This window comes from Bos indicus x Bos taurus, chromosome 1 (genome assembly GCF_003369695.1).
Source record: "Bos indicus x Bos taurus breed Angus x Brahman F1 hybrid chromosome 1, Bos_hybrid_MaternalHap_v2.0, whole genome shotgun sequence".
NCBI lineage: Eukaryota > Metazoa > Chordata > Mammalia > Artiodactyla > Bovidae > Bos > Bos indicus x Bos taurus.
The window spans coordinates 143,390,122-143,412,973 of NC_040076.1; the positions used below are offsets into that span (position 1 = coordinate 143,390,122).

Below are 22,852 nucleotides of genomic sequence, written 5' to 3' on the forward strand. Positions count from 1 at the left end.
CCCTCTTAGCCCACCTGCTTCCACCTGCCCCAGGTGGGCCCCGCACATCTGGGCCCACACAGAGGAGATCCTGCTGGGCTGAGTTGGGAGCACCTCTGGAATGTTAGCGGAGAGTCTGCCCAGGCCCCCAGGCTGTTCTGTGGAGTCAGGTGTCAGGACAAGCCCTGTGAGCCGCAGTTCTGTGGGTCAGCGTGGACTTCAATTCCTAGGAGGTTTGCACCGCACTTAGAGCAGCCACCCTTCAAGAGCAGAGTGGAGCCTGGGGGTCCTTTCTGAGCCCCTTGGTTGGAGTTTGACTGACAGCCATCTGAAATGATCGGTATCAATCAGTTTGAAATCAGTTCTTTGTGATTCTTCTTTCTGGTCTCTGATGGCAATTATTTGTGAACCGGCTGTTTATGTATTTGGTGTCTGTAACTCACGTTGTGGAGAAGGAAATGGCAACCCACTCCAGTATTCTTGCCTGGAGAATCCTATGGATGGAGCAGCCCGGTGGGCTACAGTCCCTGGGGTCGCAAAGAGTCGGACATGACTGAGTGACTTCACTTCACTTTCACAACTCACATTGAGGCAGAGGGATGGGAGATTTTGCTTTCCACAGGCCACCTGGAGGCTGGCACCCAGGGACACCGAGTCTCACTTCTCTCCAGGAAGTGTCTTTTCAGTCCCTGGGAGTAAGTGCGGTGCTACCACTGTCTGTGAGGAGTCGTGTACAGACGTGACCGACGCATCTCTAACTGGCCTTTGTCCCCCACCACGCCCTAGTTCCTCCTGTACTGTGAGGGCACACGCTTCACGGAGAAGAAGCACCGCGTCAGCATGGAGGTGGCCGCCTCCAAGGGGCTGCCCGTCCTCAAGTACCACCTGCTGCCTCGGACCAAAGGCTTCACCACCGCAGTCCAGTGCCTCCGCGGCACAGGTAAGAGCTGCCCGCCCTGACCACCACCACCCCACTCCCAGCACAGTGGGAAATGAAATCCGTGATTTGCCAGAAACCAAATCAGTGAGTTCTGTGTAAGCTACAGAATGCCAGTGGCATTAAAAGGAGATCTGAGTTCGTGGGTTTACGTGTTGTAAGATTCCTGTGTCATTTTTTGAGGTGATAAAATACTAGTTAATGGAAAACAACTAAAGTGATCATTTTTTCAAAGTATGTAACTGAAAACCTGATAAAGGAAAAAATATATATCCAGTTAATCCAAAAGGACGGCAAAATCAAAGAAAGGGACAAAGCATAGGATGGATAGGAAACAGCCAGACATTAGCTTTAAACACAAGTGACTCAACTACACGCCCCAGTGAGAGATGGGAACCCTCACAACGGGCATCCAGGTGAAGAGCCACAATGGGCCAAACTGCTGGATGTCACCTGTCACCCTCTGCACCCTCCCTGCAGTCACAGCTGTGTACGACGTCACGCTGAATTTCCGAGGAAACAAGAACCCGTCTCTGCTGGGGATCCTCTATGGGAAGAAGTACGAGGCGGACATGTGTGTCAGGTGAGCTACTGCCGCAGGCGGGGGCGGGCGCGGGGCCGGCGGGGGTGGGGGCGGGGCCGGGACCGAGCCAGCCTGCACCTTCTGCGCGGCTCCTCCCCTCTCCAGGACGCCCCCACGTGGAGGTGCTGGGGCATTCCACCATCCAGGACCCGCGCATGATGGGGCCTGTACAGAGCAAAGGAGGCTGCGCCAGGTGCAGGCAGAAGGTTCCAGAAGCTCCAAGGGAGGCGTGATCCCTCCCAGTGGAGGGAGCAGAGGCTTTTGGGAAGAGGCTTTAGAGAGCTAAAACTTGCCAGTGAGTAGGCTTTTCATAGGCAGGAGAAGGACAAGCTGTCCCATCCTGAGCAGCATGCCCATGTGATGCCCTTTTCATGGTGTACAGCCATCTAGACCACCTGGGAGTGATGGTGGGGTCAGGGCCATGTCCTCCGCCTCCCTCTCCTGGTGATCGCGGGCTGAGTCGGCAGGTTCTGTGCTAGCCAGCCTGAACCCCCTTGGCTTAGAGGCAGCCAATACAGAGGCACATCAAGCTGAGTAACACAGGGCTGCTTGGGATGGTGCGATCCATGTCTGTAACGAAAGATCAAGGTCGGGGACTAGAGTTGTGTTGCAAGGTCATTCCTGTCTCACAGCCACACTCTGACCTCCACATTTCTCTGCCTCAGGAAAGGAAGACAAATCACCCACAAAGTCTGGTGGGGGCGCGGGGGGGTTGACACAGTAGTGGCCACCAGGGGCTGGTGATTTTTCTGGGGCCCTGGAAGGTCCCGTCCTCCTCAGGGAGCCCTCGAGGCAGATCTTGGTCTAGCCCCTGGGTAGTAAGGGGCTCCAGGCGTCCCAGATGTCCATGGTCAGAGCCAGCAGGTTGCAAAGCGGTTGGTGGAGAGGGGACCTACCTGGTCCAGCTCCAGACTGGTGCTCACGCCTGCCCCCAGGCTGCACCGCCCTCCTCGTGGACATTCAGCTCCAGTGGGGAGGACTGGTGCTGTAATCTGCTCTTTTTCTCCTTTGTTGCAGAAAACGAGGGGCTGTACTCAGTATCTTAACAGATATATTCTTAGAATTTTGGAAGGGTTCAACTTACTGCTTTGTATTATGTACCGTTTGGGTGTTTTGGGCAAAAGCAATATTCCGTTGTAATACAGGTATTACACATACCTGTAATCAAACAAGTCAAGGTTCGCACGACCCAGTGGAGTTTTGCTTCATTTTCCCATCCCCTACTGAAGATGCCCCAGGGGCCTGTGATTAGGCAGGGCCAGGGCCATGGGGACTGTGGCTTGAGGCTCTCCTGTGTCCATTCTGGCAGTTGGGGCCAGCATCCTCAAAGTGGCTTGAGTCGACTCTAGGAGATAGTATTCATATTGATCTCATCATTTAAAATTCTTATATATTTCATGCTTCATACATCAGACATACAACAGAACCTGTATGTGGTATCTGTGCAGTTAGGGGAGAACAGTCAGTTGAGTTTGACGCTGTGGGCAGTCATCTCTCTGCAGACAAGCCTCTCCTGACTTCCTTTCCTTCCCGAGGTGGTGCCTGTGATGAGTCCTTCAAGTGATACCTCTCTGTGTGGTCTGGGGACTCCTGCAGTGCCCCGCACCTTCCGGGTCCACAGAGATAAACCGTTTTGTTTACTAAGGGGTTAGCAGTCTTATTCTGTCCTCTCAGTGCACAGCGGAGTCTCCCGGAGGCTGCGTGATGTGTGGTCAGATGTCTGATTGCATGTTCTTGTAAAAACCCTCTTTTCATTTTCACCCACAAAAACCAAAGTCCTCAACTTTTAGAGGAAAAAAAAGGTTGATATTCCTTCAACATAGAAGATTTGCCTCTGGCTGTGGAAATTTCTCCTGTCTCTTCTCTCACCCTGGGCCCTCCGAGCGATAGGCAGTCAGGCCCGGCAGTGACCGCGGTCCGCTGGTTAAGTGCGCTCGGCGGCCCCTGCTGGCGATCCTCAGGTATTGCAGTGCCCTGGAAAGAGGTGTCCCGGTCTTACCCGGTAGATACCTCCCATCCTGGGGCTGGTAATTCAGCTGGTGATGTGGTTTATACACAAGCCACTGTCCCAATTGAAGTCAGCAGTTTGTTAGGTGAGATTAAATTTTCAAAATCTCTTCAGCTTTTCAGGCAAGTAGATTTCATTTGTGAAAGATGAAGTTTTCTTTGCCTCATGAAAGACACTCTCAGCGATGATCACATCCAAAGACGAACTGAAAGACCAAACCTGCTGCTGAGGCTAATGAACAGTCAGCCTTCCCAGTGGGGCTCACTGCTCCTGTCCGTGGGGACACTCCTGAAGTGTCTCCGTGCAGTGCTTCAGTGCTCCTGCACATTTGAAGCGCCTGCCAGGGCCCTCCGTGATCCCCCGCCGTCCTCCGAGGCACGGGACACTGCTCGAGGGAAAGTTACTTTGATGTTTGTGTGTTCTTAGAAATTGAGAGTCAGATTTGAATAGAAAAGGCAGGACTTCATAAACTGTACCAGGAGAAGGTGAAGGCGCCCAGCTCCACACCTACAGCCCTACCCCTGGGGCCTCACAGAGGTTCCTGATGCACAAGAAATTACTTTCCCCTGTTTCAGTTTGATGTCATCTGGTGATTCACTTTGCTTTCAATCTTCTTAATGAAACAGGAGATTTCCTCTGGAAGAGATTCCACTGGATGAGAAGGAAGCAGCTCAGTGGCTTCATAAACTGTACCAGGAGAAGGTAAAGGCACCCAGCTCCCCCCACCTCCACCCCTACCTCTGGGGCCTCACAGAGGTTCCCAAGGGGCAGCTAACAGGGCAGGCAGGTAGCACGTGGACTGCCTCTAGAGACAGGCGTGCTGTGCCACTCTCAAATTCTTTCCAATCCTTTTCTGCATCTTTCATTTTTCCTAACTTTCAAGAAATTAACAAACTAGAGGAAAGTGTACTGGATATTACAGTGCTTATATAACCATTGCCGATAATATCACATTTGTTTCATTTTGTGTAAAAGAAATTGTAGGTATGCAACACACATTGTATGTGTGTGTATACATATGATTTAATATGTAAGAGACACACTATAGATGACACGACAGCTTTTTTGGTGACCCCACCCAGTCCCTCCTCCATTCCCCTGACATGTCTCACGCCTGACTCTTCGGTTTGTTTTATACACACGAACATACAGGGCACTAGGTTCTCATCTTCAGCAACAGAGAAGCTCAGATAATCAGAAAGCCCTTCTAGTATAAAACACATACCCTTTTATAAGGGTTTTAGCCAAGTAACAGGCGCTTCCCAGGTGGTGCAAGGGTAAAGAGTCCACCTGCCAATGCAAGAGACACAGGTTCGATCCCTGGGTCGGGAAGATCCCCTGGAGTAGGAAATGCAGCCCACTCAAGTCTTCTTGCATGGAGAATCCCATGGACAGAGGAGCCTGGTGGGTTCATGGTGTCGCAGAGAGTCAGGCATGACCGAGCACACGTGCAGCAGCAACCAAGTAATGTGCGAAATCTTCAGAGGAATTTAAGCAAACTTTTAAAATTAAAAAAATACAATGCATATCCTTTTAAATGCACTGACAGGTGCTAAAAAAAAAAATAAGGGACCTCTCTCAGGAGCAAAAGAGGAGGTGGGACTGGGAGTCAGCCGGGAAGACTGTGAGTGGAAGCTCTCGGAGTCTGTTGGCCCGCCCACCCTGTGGTCTTGAGTTCTGATGCCTACATGGAAACAGAAGACATGGATTTGACCTCACTCGGGGCTGGAAGTTAGAACTGAAGACCCTGATGAAGCTGGGACCCTGTCGGACTTTCATCCTCATGGAGGCTTGAAACTGGAAACTGAACCTGCCAGCACAGGAGTGACTTTGAAGCTTGCCTTTCCCCTCTGAGTCTTGAAGCATCTCCCTGGTGATTCATAATCACAGCACTGTCCTTAAACAGGTGCGGGATTGACGTCAGACTAACAACATAGTTCAAGAACAAAATCAAAATATCAGCATAAAACAGTGGTTCCAGGTGAATCTCTCTAGACTCCCTGAGAGAAGCACATGTAAAGCTAGAAGAGCACGGCTCCAGACTCAGCTGCTGAGACTTCTGCTGGAGACGCGCTCGTAACCGAGACCCGCCATGCTCGGGCACGACAAGCAGACAGAAGATTAAAGCCTCCTGAAACTTCAGCTGTGGAACCACTACTTGGCAGAGACTCAGATCAGCTTGCTTGAAATGACTAAGCGAAAAAGAAGGGATTGAGGACTTCCCTGGTGGTCCAGTGGGGAAGAATCCACCTGCCAATGCAGGGGTCATGAGTTCAATCCCTGGTCCGAGCAGATTCCACGTGCCTTGGGGCCACTAAGCCCACGTGCCACTGCTGAGCTCATGTGGCACAACTACTGAAGCCTGTGCGCCCTAGAGCCCACGCTGTGCAACAGGAGAAGCCACGGCAATGAGAAGCCTGCACACCGCAACCAGTCGCCCCCACTCACCACGACTGGAGAAAGAGCACGGGCAACAACAAAGACCCGGCACCGCCAAAAATAAAAAGTGACAAATAAAAGAAGAAGGGATTGAAAACAAAAGAATAAGACCTATTAAAAATGGAACAGATTTGAGGAAACCCAAGTAAGATAGACAGGCATGAGAAATCTAGTAATTGACAGTAAAATCTTAGTTAACAGATTAGATAGAAGATTTGATACAGCCGAAGAGAGAATTAGAAGCTGGAGTCAAGACTGCTGGGAGAAATATCAACAACCCAGATATGCAGATAACACCACCCTCATGGCAGAAAGTGAAAAGGGACTAAAGAACCTCTTGATGAAAGAGGAGAGTGAAAAAGATGGCTTGAAATTCAGCATTCAAAAAATTAAGATCATGGCATTTGGTCTCATCAGTTCATAGCATATAGCAGGCGGAAAAGTGGAAGCAGTGACAGATTTTATTTTCTTGGGCTTCCAAATCACTGCGGATGGTGACTGCAGCCATGAAATTAAAAGATGCTTGCTCCTTAAAAAGAAGGCTACGGTAAACCTAGACAATGCAGAGACATCACTTGGCTGACAAAGGTCCATATAGTCAAAGCTAGGGTTTTTCCAGTAGTCATGTAAGGATGTGAAAGTCGGACCATAAAGAAGGCTGAGCACTGAAGAATTGATACTTTCGAGTTGTGGTGCTGCAGAAGACCCTTGAAGAGTCCCTTGGACTCCAAGGAAATCAAACCAGTCAATCCTAAAGGAAATCAGTCCTGACTATTCATTGGAAGGACTGATGCTGAAGCTGAAACTTCAATACTTTGGCCACCTGATGCGAAGAGCCAACTCATTGGAAAAGACCCTGATGCTGGGAAAGACTGAAGACAAAAGGAGAAGAGGATGGCAGAGGATGAGATGGCTAGATAGTACTACTGACTCAATGGACGTGAGCGTAAACTCCAGGAGATAGTGAAGGACAGAGAAACTTGGTATGCTGCAGTCCATGAGGTCCCAAAGAGTTGAATACAGCTTAGCAAATAACATCAACAAAGGTTTCGAGGAAATTACGCAGCATGTATCACAGAGGAAGTGAAAACATAAAAGGAAAGTTAAAAGATCCAGAGGCTACACAGATGTCCAGAAGGTAACAATTATCCCACCAGAGGATCAGGTGGGAAGAATGATAAAGCGCAGTTGTCAGGGATAACCATAAGACTTCCAGAGTTGAAGAACACGGGTTTTGTCAGGTTCAAGAAACACAAGTCAGGGATGGGATCAATAAAAAGAATGTATGTACATACATATGTGTACACATGCACACAAACATATATTACAGAAACATACATGAAATAGGATAAACAGGGAACAAAGAAAATAATAACAGCATAAACTATTTAAGCAGAAAACAAAGCTACAAAAGAGGAACCAGTGCACCAAAAGATTTCTTTAAGCATATTAATAAAATGGAAAACCTCGGGCAAGGCTGACCAATTAAAAGAAGGAATACAGTGTGTGTGCATCCCATGGTGGATGGGCAGAAAGACGTGCATGAGGGTGCAAAGGAGAGTGTGTCTCCGGATCAGGGTTAGTTTTTAAAAGTTGGAACCTCTTACAAAGAAGAGTGACATCTCCCAGAAACAGTATTTGCTTATTTAGCAGGAAGTGAGAAATAACCTAAAAGTGCATTATTAGAACATAGACACATTGTTTATTCATTTTCTGGGATTCAGTTAAAATGAATGAACTGCAGGCATATTCTAACTGAATCTTGAGAAAGGTGTATGAAAAGCAGACTGCGGTAGGCGTGTGATGTGATGCTACTCACAGAAAAGCACACAGCACAGGAGCGGTCCCGGACGTTGTCATAGAGGTGCCCATGCACGGGGTGCAGGCGTAAACCCTCCTGGGGAAGGAGACCGCACTGGCCTTTGGGTGTGTGAGGAATGGCTGACTGGTCGGGACGGGAGAGACCACCACCATCTGCATCGTCTGCTTAGGGGCAGGCGGGCAGAGTAGAGCGGGCTGAACAAACGGGCTTGAAAATGTTCTGGAACCCCACGGGAAGGGCCCTCGGGGTTGGGGGGCACGTGTGGGCACCCTGAGGTATCCTCACAGATGTAAGGGTTGCAGCTGCTCCTGAGCTCTCAGGACTATGGTGCCCGCCCCATGCCCCCTGGGTTGGCAGGGGCAGCTGGTGTCTGACCACACACTGGAAGAGGCTGTGACACTGGGTATTTGTCAAGACCCCTGCCCTGTTTGTAATGTAATGCCAAACATAGCTGAAGAAGCTAAATGCAGAAAATAAAACAGAAAAAGGTGAGAAGAGGTGAGACCCAAGCCCCTGAGGTGATTAAGATCACGTGGGTGTTCATCTTTTTCCAGACTTGGCCCCAGACACATGCCTCATCATACATATTTTTATTTATATGGAATTGTATGGCACTTAGGTTCTTCAGAAAACTCAGACTATCGTGAGTGTATGTCCTTGCTGGCACGTGACATGTCGTAGCTGCAGAGAAGTCTGTCTCGGCATCTCGGCCGCTCAGTCAGGCAGCTGCTGCTCGGTGTGTAATGTGGCCCCATCTCCCTGTCGAGGATGCTGTCACATCCTCACCTGCTCCCTGTCCTGCCATCATTAGCCGCCAGGACACGGAGGAAGGAGAGGTTAAGCAGCTTTCTGTGCATGACCCAGCCGGCGGGCCATGGACTCCCAGCAGCGGTGGCTGCCATCCTCGCTCTGGAGGTGTCGCCAGAGGTGGTGCAGGGCCCAGCAGATGCTGCAGTCCTGGGGCTTGGAGGTGCCTATTGTGCCCAGGCACGGGCTGATCATTTTCCTAGGAAACTTGCCTGATCGAAGGGTTTATGTTTCTCAAGCTTTTGATATAAGCCAACCACAGATGAATGTCATGTCAGCTTCATCCCGTGGCCCGTGTCATGTGGTCCATCCACTTTAGGTAGAGTCATTTCTTGCTTTTGGGTTATAACAACAGCACAGGAAGGCCACTGTTCTGGTTGACTCTTTCAGGATGCGCTGCAGGAGATATATAACCAGAAGGGTGTGTTTCCTGGGCAGCAGTTCAAACCCACCCGCCGGCCATGGACGCTCCTCAACTTCCTCTTCTGGGCCACGCTCCTCCTGTCTCCTCTCTTCAGTTTTGTTTTGGGCGTCTTTGCCAGTGGATCCCCGCTCCTGATCCTGACGTTCCTGGGGTTTGTCGGGGCAGGTAATGAAGGGGAATGATGGCATGGCTCAAGGGTGGGAGGGAGCCTTCCGTGTGCTGGTGGCCATGCCCAGGCCTGGAGACGGTCACCCGGCAGCCGGGATCCAGGCCGAGCCTTGCCAGCCTCAGAGAGCATCTCTGACCACTGAGCCACGGGGCCATGACGACCTCCACCAGATTCCAGAAGGCTGGCCAGCCGGCCTGCCGCCTGCCTGGCATCTCGGGCCAAGAGCTGCGTGGGGAGGGTCCTGGCCACTGGGTCTGCACTTGGGTGGCTGGGGGCGTGGGCTGGCATGCTGGGCCGAGGTTCCCCAGGACACTGCCATTGCTTGCACTGTAGCAGTCGCAGGGGCACTAAGTGTCAGGCACTTCAGCCCCTCAGCCCTGGCTGAGAACTGCAGGCCTCAATGGGCCCACACCCACCGCTGCTCCCCGCTACCCAACCCCACAGGCTGACTGGGTGGGAGAAGGGCAGAGGACCCGCCGCCCCTCGCTCCCAGGAAAGTCTGAGGTCAAAGGCAGGCCCCTCCCCCCATAGCGACTTTTCCAGGTTGATGGCAAGGCGATCAGCTAACCTAGCCTTTTTCCTGTTTTAAAGCTTCCTTTGGAGTCCGCCGACTAATAGGAGTGACTGAAATAGAAAAAGGCTCCAGCTATGGAAACCAAGAATTTAAGAAAAAGGAGTAATTAATGGCTGTGATTGAGCACACATAACCTGACGGTGGTATCCAATTAACTCAATTAAAAACAGAACAACGCACCTAGAGCGGGGGAAAAAGACACTTAGAAACTATTTTTCTTATTAACTGGTGACTAATATTGACCAATAAAACTTGAGCCAAGAGTAAAGCGGTCGGCAGACCTGCAGATGGAGACGCCAGCCTCGCCCCTGCGCAGGAGAGCCGGGCTGAGCGCCTGCTCTGGGGGGCGGCCGCTCCCGCCCCCAGGGATATGGGGGCTCCCCCGGCCCGAGGGAGGCTTTGGAAACGTTCTCTTCTCGCGCTTAGATCCCGTTTTCGGTTTTTATCGATTTTCTTGGGAATTTACCCCGGCCCTCGCCTCTTCCCCTGCACCCCCTGCGGACTCTACCCTGCTCCCGCTGAGAACTGTGTGCCTGGGTCCCCAGGCCCCCAGAGCACCTACCGGCCGCTACCAGCCCGCACCCGGCCTCCGGGCGGCGGGGACGTGGCCTGGCGAAAAGCACACTGGGCGGGGCTGCGGCGGGACACGCCCCCTCCCCCGGAGCGCCTACCTGCTGACACCTTGAATCCGTTTTAAAGCGAGTGGAGCCAGAGAAAACGCGGTGAGATGTCCAATTCTGCCCATGCCCGGAGCTTAGCTCCTGTCCCCCTTGCTCCCGGCGGACAGCGGCCTTTCATCCCACCGGGGACAGGGCTGCAGGGGGCCGGCCCCCCACCCCCAGCAGGGCCGGTGCGCCAGGGGCGCTATGCACTGGAGAGACCTCGGCCGCAGGGCTGGCAGATACTTTGAAAAGGCGGTGTCACATCACCCTGTCTTCTAAAGGTGATTGGAGACTGTTAACACTGAGCTTTTTAAAGGTTTTGTTTTCACAGTTGACCTGATGGAAACCAGAGGTGGGGAGCCTTCCCCACTCCGTCACCTCCCTTCTGAGCAGGTGCGTGTGTCCAGGAGGATGTTGGCCTTTGGGGGAGGCAGGGGAGTCCCTAGTGTCCGGGCAGCATCCTCTCCAGCCTGCAGCCAAAGGGAGGCGTTTCCTGCACTCTTGGGCCTCTTGGCCTGGCGGGGCTGGAAGCCTTGGGGTTGCCCAGCAGGGTGGACCTGGGCCGCCCCTCCAGCTCCGCCACCCGCCTGCATCCAACTTTCTTCTTAAACTTTCAACTTGCTTTTTTAAAGTCACACTCCCCTCATCTTTTTTAATAAGGGAAAGAAAAATAATGGGTGTTATCTCTGCTGTCCTGTAACCAGCATTCAAAATAGAGGCAGGTTGAATTTTCTGGGGTGGGGGGGGTGGAATGAAAGAAAGAGGAATGGGCAAAATTATAAACCAAACTGAAAAAAATAATTATGCATTGGCCCTAAGTCTGAATTCTGGGGAGACCTGTGGAAACAGCAGATCGCCTTTATAGTGACACTATTGAATTTTGGGTCGGTGACCTTGGTAATGGCACCAAGGTCGCAGGGACGTGCCCCGCAGTTCTGTGCTCACTCACAGTGACCCCGAAGGCACACATGTCCTCTCGAGGCTGGGCACTGAGACAGTGTGGAAGCCAGCCGCCCTCTGCCCCAAAGCTTGCCTCCCGCTTCCCTTCGGGCGTGGAGCCTGGCACGCAGTAAGGCCACTTCCACCTGGGTGAGCGGCTCCCTTAGATCTTGTTTTTCTTCACATAACATGCTGCTCACCTGTGTGTGTGTGTGTGTGTGTGTCATTTGCTAATCCACTCATCCCTGAAGAGCTTAAAGGAAGAAGTTGAAGGGCACTACTGTGAAGCTACATTACCTGGAAAGTGCAAATTTAGATCTTTTACCATTTAATTAATAGTTCTTGCTTCCTAGCCAAGTTCCCTCCCCTTGAAATTGATACACAATATGTAAATTCTATACTGAGTCAGTAACCAGCTGTGAAGACTCCTGGGTGAATGGAGATTGAGACCACGTGTAGGTTTTAAATCTCAGTGACTTCCTTCTGATTTAACAAAGATTAGCTTGTGCATTTGAATACCAAGCCCTTTGAGAGCAATAAAAATTACACCATGAATGTTTGCTTTTTTTTTTTTTTGGAGGGGTGGATCTTGCTTTTCATCCACTTCAGAGGGAAGAGGGGGGAGGCTCCTTTAGTTTTTTTTAATTAATAAATCTCAGAACAGTGCTTTTCTTACTTCTTCTCCTTTACCCCCTTTGTTACTGATGTTCTCATTGTCCAGAATCAGGCTGAGTGTTGGGACAGTCCTCCTGGTCACCACCGGGGAGGATGCACTCCAGACCCAGCACATGTGGCCCCAGGTCGGATCGGGCGGGACCAGGAATCCACGGTGTTGGGTGACCGCTCTGCCAGGGGAGAGGTTTGCTGAGCCTCTGGAGGTGTAGCTTTGTTGCTGCAGCAGCGTCCAGAGCCAGCCCCACTCCCACTGGAGAGACGAAAGGCAGCAGCTCCAGGCCTTGGGTCCCTCCCACAGGTGCCCGGTGAAGGCCGAGTTCTGAGTCCAGGCCGCGGGATGGTGTATTTCTCAGCTCAGGCCCCGGTGCTGTGTCTTCTGTTGCCGACACACGTGTCCTGGTGCCGCCTGGCAAGTAGAGTCTGGGTCCTGGGCCCTCCTTGTGTGTCCAGCCGTCCCTCTGGGGGGTTCCAGGGGCTTCTGGGGTGCCTGCACCACTGCAGCACGGTGGCCGTGTGATAGGTGCCCCTCTTATGGTCCTGTGACAGCCCTGGAACAGGTGAGCAGACGCTGGGGAAAGGCTTACCTGCTCAGGGGAGACCACTGACAGGATTTTTAACCCCAAAGAAGTGACCCTGGTCATCAGCTCCTTGGTGACAGTGTGCTGGACGCACAGCCCTGTCTGAGCCACAGCCCCCCGCTGAGAAGCAGAGTCAGACTGAAGAGATGGTCTCTGCATGAACTGCTCAGTAATGACTTGAATCAGTGACATGAGTAGTACTTGCTTGTAAAGGTGACGCAGGCGTGACCGCCTGCCAGGGCAGTTTGGAATCTCCGCCTTGTTTGCCCGGTCACCCCCCACCCCTGTGTGCGCCGTGGCATGTGCTCTTTTTCACTCTAACTCAGCCGCTGAGCACCGATGTCCACCTGCAGAAGAGTGGTGCATGCAGTCACGTGCAGGTCAGGCGCTGTCTCCAAGCTGTCCACACCCATGTGACCCCTGTTCGTGTCAGATTTGAAGAACAAGTCCCTCTCTGCATGTTGCTTTGTCTCTGCCTGAGACACCTAGAGACAAGCCACATAGAGTCTTCGGAGCCCGACTGACTTTCAGCTGAGCTGACCCTTGTGTACCGTGTGCTGTGAGTTTCTCACCACAGCTGCATGCAGCCCTGGCACGCACCGTGGCAGGCAGTGGTACCTTGTGGTTTCCCCTGGCAGTGTAACCAGGCTTAGGGGTTAAAATCGTCAGCCCAACGTGCCCACCTGCTTCCCTCTGAAGACAGCATGTCCCCCCTCTACGTGCCTGCCCCTCTCTAGCAAGTTAGCTCCTGGGCAAAGGCAAGCCTCTCCCCAGTGCCCTTGGGGCCAGCCACACCCCTGACACCCCCAGACTTGTCCTGGGCCGTGAGTGGTGCTGCAGGCAGGCAGACTTTCCTGTGGGTTCCGCATCCTTGCATGTCAGGGCCAGGACTCACATAAGCTGGGACCTTTTTGGGGTAGGTGATGTCACACTACATTCTGCTTGATGCAGGGGTGGACATGCATGAATTGAGTTCACCCCCAGCACTGGCCACTAGCTGACTCAGTGCAATGGAGGCATTCCTACAAATGCCCCGGAAGGAAATAAGAGCCCTCGGGGGAACCCAGGAACTCAGGGCAGTTGATTCGTCAGGCTGGCGGCAGCCGCACCCTCCTTTCAAAGACAATTGAAATGCTTTAAAATCTGAAGCTTTGTGATGACAAGTTCACTGGGAATTTTCTTTTCCTATAAACTTTTCAGTTTCTTAACTTTTTGTTTGCAAAAGTATTTTGGACAGAAGTGGAACTGTGAATGACATACTGAAATGCACTAAATTGTGTTAACTGGAGTTACTTGATGCCATGAAGAAATGCATCTGATCTACTCGTATTTATTGTCTCAGAATTGTACGTGGTGACAATCAAATGTTCCTTGCCTACATACCAGGAAATTCAACTGGCTTCTGAATCATAACGATCGTCAGCAAGTACTGTAACTGTAAATGAAAATCTCTCTCTTTGGAAAACAACACAAACCATCGACCGAAATGTGCGGGACAGATGTCGGCATTCTTTTTCCAATATTGATCCTCTGCCGTACCTGACCGTTGGCCAGCTTCAAAGGGTGATAAATTGTATACAGGGTGCAAATGTACTATATGGATGCTTCCTTTTGTACACTTCGTTTTTACAATTTTGCTACTGCTTTGTGTAGTGGAGGAGAGCGGTATTTTTGGTCTATGGGAGCCTGTCGGGGGTGGGGGGTGGGGGTGGGAGCTAACTTCGACTCTAAACGCCTGTATCCCGTGAGAACTGGCTGCACTTGCCGTGTGCTGCAAAGGTTGCTTTGTGCTCGGGTGTGCTCGAGCCTGCCTGAGCGGCGGTATTTTCTAGATAGAATGCTGTGGGCGTCATGCTTGTTTATTGAAATTGCTGCTGTGAAAGCGAGGGATAAAATATCCACACTATGAGACAGTGACTGCCTGCCTACTCCTGTCCCTGTGCTGCTGGCCCGCGGAGGGTTTTCCCTGGGCACTTCTGGCCCTTGGGTTCCCTGCCTGCAGGCACCCTGAGGCTTGGACTGTTTCTCGAGACCATCCTGTGATGACACTCTATGAGCCTCCCCATCTTGTGAAAGTTGCTTTTGAAAGGGAACTCAAGCAGAGTGATGGTCAGGCGAAAGCAAGGCAGAAAGATCAGCTGGTGCCTAAAGCATGCTCACTGACCCCTCTGCATAAAAACCAGTCTGAAAAGCCATCTAGGACAAAAAGGTTTCCAAAGTAGGCATGTATATATCAAAAACTATTTTTTTGTAAAAGCAAATTCACTCTGTGGAGAAAACCCAGGAACCCTTCTTTATAAAGAAAAAAACTCTTGTCAGAACCAAGAGCTATTCCAGGGTCTGATTTGTCTGTCTTGTGAAAATAAATCGAGCTAAAAGACTCATGGTGTCACTTATGCTCTGGGCAAAGCCCCGAAGACATGCCTCTCTGCTCTGGGGCCAGTGCCGGTGGTGGGCATCTGCCCTGAGACCTGGGAAAGCCAGGCTCCGCTAGGCTCTCCTGACCCACATGTGTCTACCCATGACTTGGCTTTGCAAGTATATCCTGAACTCAGAGCATATGTGGACCGGTGCATGCCTACAGGCCCCCCATACACATGTGTACTGGTGCACGCGCGCACACACACGCACAGGTACACACATACCCCAGACAGCAAAGGGAGAGCTTGAGGTGGTCATGTAGGAACAGCCCCATTAGGAAATGGGATGAAACCCCAAGCCTGCCCTGGGCACTCCCCTGCCCCGTATCTCCTCCCTGCATGGAGCCTGAGCACAGCCTGGTCCTGGCAGTTGCACAGGTATGGGTTTGAAAGTGCTCCCTAGAGGCTGAAACCTCAGTGGGGAGTTGAAAGTGTCCTGTGGTAGCTCAGAGGAAGGGGGCGAGGACGGGTGGTCTCTGGGCTCCAGTTCCACCGACTGGCAGGGTGTTCCACTCATAGGAGCCAGACCTCCTGCCAGGGCTTGGAGGCTTAGAGGGACTCTGGGTCCTGTGGGTCTGAGAGTCCCGGGGAGGGGAACCCTGTCTGGGAAGGCGCAGCACACCTGCCCTGAGGGCTCTCCACCTCCCCCGGGGTCTGGGTCACCACTCAGGACTGAGGGCGTTCCTCCTCCCCCGGGGTCTGGGTCACCACTCAGGACTGAGGGCTCTCCACCTTCCCCGGGGTATGGGTCACCACTCAGGACTGAGGGCTTTCCTCCTCCGCCAGGGTGTGGGTCACCACTCAGGACTGAGGGCTTTCCACCTTCCCCGGAGTCTGGGTCACCACTCAGGACTGAGGGCGTTCCTCCTTCCCCGGGGTATGGGTCACCACTCAGGACTGAGGGCTTTCCTCCTCCGCCAGGGTGTGGGTCACCACTCAGGACTGAGGGCTCTCCACCTTCCCCGGGGTCTGGGTCACCACTCAGGACTGAGGGCGTTCCTCCTCCCCCGGGGTCTGGGTCACCACTCAGGACTGAGGGCTTTCCTCCGCCAGGGTGTGGGTCACCACTCAGGACTGAGGGCTCTCCACCTCCCTCAGGGTCTGGGTCACCACTCAGGACTAGGAAGCTCTGGATCATAGCCCCATCAGACTGTGCTAAAATGTTACCACTTACTGGTAAAGGACTTCAGTGACACCTCTTATTCAACGGTCAGTCCCTTCTGCCCAGGACTGTGTAAGAAAACCTGACCCACTGGGCCTACCCACGGCCATGGATGTCCCATCAACCCTATGAATGGCAGGGTGGAAGCTGCTGCCTCAGGCCCCTGCCTTCTGGATGCCACACGGAGCTGTGCAACTGTCTTGGGATGGCCCTTCAGTGCCCAAAGCCAGCCGGGCAGGTAGGAGTTGTCGGCCCCTCCTGCTCAAGCCCTTTTCTGTGGCTTCCAACCAGAACAGAGGCTGAGACCATTGCCCCTCTTCAGTGAGAGACTTGGTGCAGAGGGAAGTGGGTGCTGTGCGCCCTGGTAAGGCTCAAGGTCTGGAGGAGTGTGCCCTGCACGGAGCCGCTCCCAGGGCCAGGGGGTTGGAGAGACGCCCACCTTCCAGTGTGGGAGGTATGTAGTCCAGACACCCCTCCTCGGCCTCGCTGGCCTGTCTCCTGGGGACAGCCTGGCACATCTGTGGTGTCCTTGGCACGAGGGTGAGTGCTCACCGTGCTGAGTCGGGACAGCTGTGAGCAATGCACTGGCGAGAACTGTTTCTTCCCGGTGGCTCAGTTTCTTGCACACACCCCAGGATCTGATGAGCTCAGGGTTGCTGCGGGTGGGAGGTGGAGGCACATGTGTGCACCTTCCTGCCAGGCCACGCGGCAGACGGGCCTCAGAGCCCAGCGTGGCCACTGAAGCTGAGCTGCCCCTTGCGGTATTCCTGTGTCCTGTCCCCAAGAGGGGAAACTCATTTTACTATTCTGAACGCTGTTCCCGCTTTGACTTTTTTTTTTTCCGCACTGGCTGGTTGGATCTTAGTTCCCCGAGCTTGGATTGAACCCAGGCCCTCAGCTGTGAGAGCTCAGAGTCCTGACCGCTGGGTCTGTTGTCACAACCGTGTGTTAACAGGTCAGCATGTGGAATCTCCTCAGGAGACTCCCAGAAGACTCCTCCCACTGGTAGATGTAAGTGACCCACGAGGCATCACTGGGCCTTCCTCCTGCTTGTCCTTCATCCCAGAATGAGCACCCAGAATAGCCAGCCAGGCACTGGAGAGCAGTCTGAAGATTGAAGGAGGCCATCCCTCTGGACAGCAGCCAGCAGAGTGGATGCCTCTTGGCGGGACAGCCAGGTCTCCAGAGTTAGGGGAGGTGGGGAACTGGAAGGTGGACCTGGGGTCTCAGCCAACAAATGGTTTCCAGGTCCTCCAGGCCTGCTGAGCTCAGCTGGCCACCCCTCCCCATGCCCACCGGTGCCCCGAGAAGCAAGAGAGCTGACCTTACACCAGTGACCCAAGAAGCAAGAGGGCACACCTGCCGAGTCCCGTGCTGTCAGCTCCCTCCCAGAGGGAGAGACAGAGGCTGGCTCACCCAGTTAGGAAGGGGAAATAAGGGCTGGTCACCTGTCAAAGGCAGGTTTTCCTGCTGTACAAGGGAGGAGAGCCAGGGAGGCTTGAGCCCTAATCCCCGTGCCAAGGCAGGGGCTCTGGAAGGCTGGGTGCCCTGAAGGAAGGGCACAGGGCAGGGGTGCGGGCCATGGCCGGGCCACCAGGGTGAGCTAACTGGACATGCCAAGGCTCCCCAGGACAGGAGGTGGTGTGTACATTGGAGCGAGGGGCCCAGAGGTATCGACTAAAAAAGTACAGCTTAAAAACTTAGAATTATATTTATTTATGGGAATGTTTAGGGCTTCAAGCCTGGGAGACAGGTCCCAAGTAGTCCCAAGAAACTGCTCCAAGGAGGTGGAGGAAAGAGTCAGGTTATACAGAAGCTTGCAACAAAGGGAGGCAGGCGCTCTGAACATAAGAGGCTATTTTAATTAAGGAAAACCAGATACGTCAAGTTAAGGAATTTAGTAGTTCTTTTCTATGTATTGGAAGATGCAAGCATCTCAGCTCAGTTCAGTTCAGTAGCTCAGTTGTGCCCGACTCTTTGCGACCCCATGGACTGCAGCACGCCAGGCCTCCCTGTCCATCACCAACTCCCGGAGTTTGCTCAAACTCGTGCATTGAATTGGTGATGCCATCCAACCATCTCATCCTCTCTCTTCCTCTTCTGCTCCTGCCTTCAATCGTTCCCAGGATCAGGGGCTTTTCTAATGAGTCAGTTCATCACATCAGGTGGACAAAGTATTGGGGTTTCAGCTTCAACATCAGTCCTTCTAATGAATATCCACGACTGATATCCTTGGATCTTCTTGCAGTCCAAGGGACTCTCAAGAGTCTTATCCAACACCACAGTTCAAAAGCATCAATTCTTGGGCACTCAGCTTTCTTTATAGTCCAACTCTCACATCCTTACATGACTACTGGAAAGACCATAGTTAGCTTTGACAAGACGGACCTTTGTTGGCAAAGTAATGTCTCTGCTTTTTAATATGCTGTCTAGGTTGGTCATAACTTTTCTTCCAAGGAGCAAGTGTCTTTTAATTTCATGGCTGCAGTCAATATCTGCAGTGATTTTGGAGCCCCCCCAAATAAAGTCTGTCACTGTTTCCAATGTTTCCCTATCTATTTGCCATGATCTTAGTTTTCTGAATGTTGAGCTTTAAGGCAACTTTTTCCCTCTCCTCTTTTATGTTCATCGAGGCTCTTTGGTTCTTCACTTTCTGCCATAAGGGTTGTGTCATCTGAATATCTGAGGTTTTTGATATTTCTCCCTGCAGTCTTAATTCCAGCTTGTATTTCATCCAGCCTGGCATTTCTCACGATGTACTCTGTATATAAGTTAAATAAACAGGTGACAGTATACAGCCTTGATATACTCCTTTCTCAACTGGGAACCAGTCCGTTGTTCCATGTCCAGTTCTGACTGTTGCTTCCTGACCTGTGTACAGATTTCTCAAGAGGCATGTCAAATGGTCTGATATTTCCATGTCTGGAAGAATTTTCCACAGTTTGTGGTGATACACACAGTCAAAGGTTTTGGCATAGTTAATAAAGCAGAAATAGATGTTTTTCTGGAGCTATCTTGCTTTTTCAATAATCCAATGGATGTTGACAATTTGATCTCTGGTTCCTCTGCCTTTTCTCAATCCAGCTTGAACATCTGAAAGTTCACAGTTCACATACTGTTGAAGCCTGGCTTGGAGAATTTTGAGCATTACTTTGCTAGCGTGTGAGATGAGTGCAACTCTGCAGTAGTTTGAACATTCTTTGGCATTTTCTTTCTTTGGGATTGGAATGAAAACTGACCTTTTCCAGTCCTGTGGCCACTGCTGAGTTTTCCAAATTTGTTGGCATATTGATTTGCTGCAGCACTCTCACAGCATCATCTTTTAGGACTTGAAATAGCTCAACTGGAATTCCATCACCTCCACTAGCTTTGTTCGTAGTGATGCTTCCTAAGGCCCACCTGACTTCACATTTCGGGATGTCTGGCTCTAGGTGAGTGATCATACTATTGTGATTATCTGGGTCGTGAAGATTTTTTTTGTATAGTTTTTCTGTGCATTCTTGCCACCTCTTCTTAATATCTTCTGCTTCTGTTAGGTCTATGCCATTTCTGTCCTTTATTGAGCCCATCTTTGCAAGCATTTTTTTTCTTTTATGGAAATGAGTATACAGCAGAAGTTCAGAATATTCAGATATCTGGATCACAGACGTCTTCTGGAGATAGATTGATTTTTACAAGTAAATCAGTGTATGAGTAAATGAAGAAATGTAAAGATGGGTAAATATAAAGAAAGCTGGGAATGGACCAATTATGTGAGTATGTAACAAACATGGATTATTATTATACATTATTATAGCACTGAATGGAGAAGGACATGGCAACCCATTCCAGTATTCTTGCCTAGAGAATCCCAGGGACAGAGGAGCCTGGTGGGCTGCTGTCCATGTGGTCACAGAGAGTCGGACACGACTGAGTGACTAAGCACATAAGCACAGGCTTACTGAAATCATGTGTTTCTTATATACCTCATCTATCTGGAACCAGCATTCTGTTTCTTGATTGTATTACTTCCTTAGCTCCTTGTTCATGCTTCCCTGGCAGCTCAGACATAAGAGTCTGCCTGTAATGCAGGAGATCCAGCTTCCACCCCTGGTCCAGGAAGATCCCCTGGAGGAGGAAATGGCAACCCACTCCAGTATTCTTGGCTGAAGAATCCCATGGACAGAGAAGCCTGGCGGAATACAGTCCATGGGATCGCAAAGAATCAGACACAACTTTACAGAACAACTTAGTTTCTGGTTCACCAGTCGGTTCACTGAAGGGAGGGGCGGCAGCTGACAGCTGCTGGATCACAGGCATTGTCCTCCCATTTGGGCATCCTCTGGGCTCAGTAATTCACATTTGGAGGCCTGAAGTCACTGATGGCTGTGACATCCTCGCTTACTGATATGGCAGGAAAATACTTCATTTCGCAGTGGTAGGCCCTGACCTCCCCGGGTACAGGGCAGGGAGAATGAAGAGGCTCATTGAACATTTGCTCCCTGGCCCTTTGGGCAGGGGAGGTTTACATATAAGGGCGGAGGAGGATTTGCCTAAGCAAACTGCCCTGAGGGGGCTCCAGGGGTCACCTGTCTAGCACCAGGTGGAGCTGGAACTGGCAGGACATTCTCCTGGCAGAGCTGAGCATTTTAAGGTGGGGTTGTTTCCCTTCCTTGGTAGCTCAGATGACAAAGCATCTGCCTGCAATGTGGGAGACACAGGTTCGATCCCTGGGTCAGGAAAATCCCTGAGTCGGGAAGAGCCTCTGGAGAAGTAATTGGCAACCCACTCCAGTATTCTTGCCTGGAAAATCCCATAGACAGTGGAGCCTGGCAGGCTACAGTCAATGGGGTCGAAAAGAGTCGGACATGACTGAGCGATTAACACTTTCAACTTTGTCTCAGGGCAGGGCCCCGAGCTGTCAGCAGCTGCCAGAATCAGATCAGTCTCAGTGAAAGGTCTGGACGGTTCTCAGCACCCTGCAGACAGGGGACAAGGGACAACCTCCCTGCCCTCATCCCCTGGCCATTATGCTGGCTCTCCCCTGGTGTGGCCTGGAGGAGCCTGGAGTTTATGCAGCAAGGGTCATGAGAACTGGAGAGCAAAGGAAAGCCAACCTGCACAGAAGCTGCTGGAAGGAACTTGGGAAGGTCAAGGCCGAATGGTGGGGGACAGGGAATTTCCAAGGGGAGTCCCGTGGTGACACTGGAAGTCTCCAGGCAGCACTTGATCAGAACTGTCACTCGCCCCTGGGTTCTTCTCTCTGAGGCCTGGAGGCAATGGAGGTGGGTGGTGAGGGAGGGATGGGGTTGTTTGGAAAGGAAGTCCCAAGATGAACTCTTCCAAGGAAAAAGAGCTGAAGTGAAAACAGAGCATCACCAACAAATCAACTGTCAACCAGAAAATGTACAACATGAGAGTTGAGAGTGGAGTTTTACCTGGGGCCAAATGAGGACTGCAGCCCGGAAGACAGCACCTCAGAGAGCTCTGAAACACTGCTCCAAAGAGGTAGCGGGCGAAGGTCAGTATAAGGAGGGAGGGGGGAAGGTCAGTATATAAGATTTTGGTGAAGGGAGAGTTCAGTGCAATCAAGCACTTACTTTACAAAAGGTTCTCTGCTAGTCACCAAGAGCCGATGTCACCAAGAAGGGATTTAGTGCTTTTCTAGATATGAAGAGATGGAAAGATTGGGCTTGTTAGGGGAAGCACACCGCCCACGCTGGCCAGGCACCATAGTAACCATTTGTGTGAGTTATTTTACGACTGGAAGTGCTAGTAAGGAACATGGAACTAACAAGCTACCACTAGCCAGAAGAGTCATATCTTTTTGCCTTTTCCTTCTGTTTATGGGGTTCTAAAGGCAAGAATACTGAAGTGATTTGCCATTCCCTTCTCCATTAGATGGAAGTTCGTAACATTGTATAGGAGGTGGTGATCAAAACCATCCCCAAGAAAAAGAAATGCAAAAAGGCAAAATGGTTGTTTGAGAAGTCTTACAAATAGCTGAGAAAAGAAAAGAAGCTAAAGGCAAAGGGGAAAAGGAAAGATATACCCATCTGAATACAGAGTTCCAGAGAATAGCAAGGAGAGATAAGAAAGCCTTCCTAAATAAGTGATGAATGCAAAGAAACAGAGGGAAAAAAATAGAATGGAAAAGACTAGAGATCTCTCCAATAAAATTAGACATACCAAGGGAGTATTTCATGCAAAGATGGGCACAATAAAGGACAGAAATGGAATGGACCTAACAGAGCAGAAGATATTAAGAAGAGGTTGCAAGAATACACAGAAGAACTATACCAAAAAAATCTTCACGACCCAAATAACCATTATGGTGTGATCACTCACCTAGAGCCAGACATCCCGAAATGCGAAGTCAGGTGGGCCTTAGGAAGCATCACTACGAACAAAGCTAGTGGAGGTGATGGAATTCCAGTTGAGCTATTTCAAGTCCTAAAAGATGATGCTGTGAGAGTGCTGCAGCAAATCAATATGCCAACAAATTTGGAAAACTCAGCAGTGGCCACAGGACTGGAAAAGGTCAGTTTTCATTCCAATCCCAAAGAAAGAAAATGCCAAAGAATGTTCAAACTACTGCAGAGTTGCACTCATCTCACACGCTAGCAAAGTAATGCTCAAAATTCTCCAAGCCAGGCTTCAACAGTATGTGAACTGTGAACTTTCAGATGTTCAAG

At 51.2% G+C, this 22,852-nt stretch overlaps 1 protein-coding gene across 3 annotated transcripts in view; it reads left to right on the forward strand.

Annotated features, from left to right (window-relative positions):
• Positions 1-14,977, forward strand: part of AGPAT3 (1-acylglycerol-3-phosphate O-acyltransferase 3) — an 89,043-nt gene extending 74,066 nt beyond the window's left edge. For all 3 annotated transcript variants that reach the window (XM_027547252.1, XM_027547261.1, XM_027547271.1), the window contains 5 exons: positions 766-919; positions 1,397-1,499; positions 4,134-4,209; positions 8,966-9,164; positions 9,760-14,977. In XM_027547252.1, coding sequence (XP_027403053.1) covers positions 766-919; positions 1,397-1,499; positions 4,134-4,209; positions 8,966-9,164; positions 9,760-9,848 — 621 coding nt within the window. In that variant the 3' untranslated portion in view covers positions 9,849-14,977. The remainder of the gene's footprint in view (positions 1-765; positions 920-1,396; positions 1,500-4,133; positions 4,210-8,965; positions 9,165-9,759) is intronic.
• Positions 14,978-22,852: the final 7,875 nt, after the last annotated feature.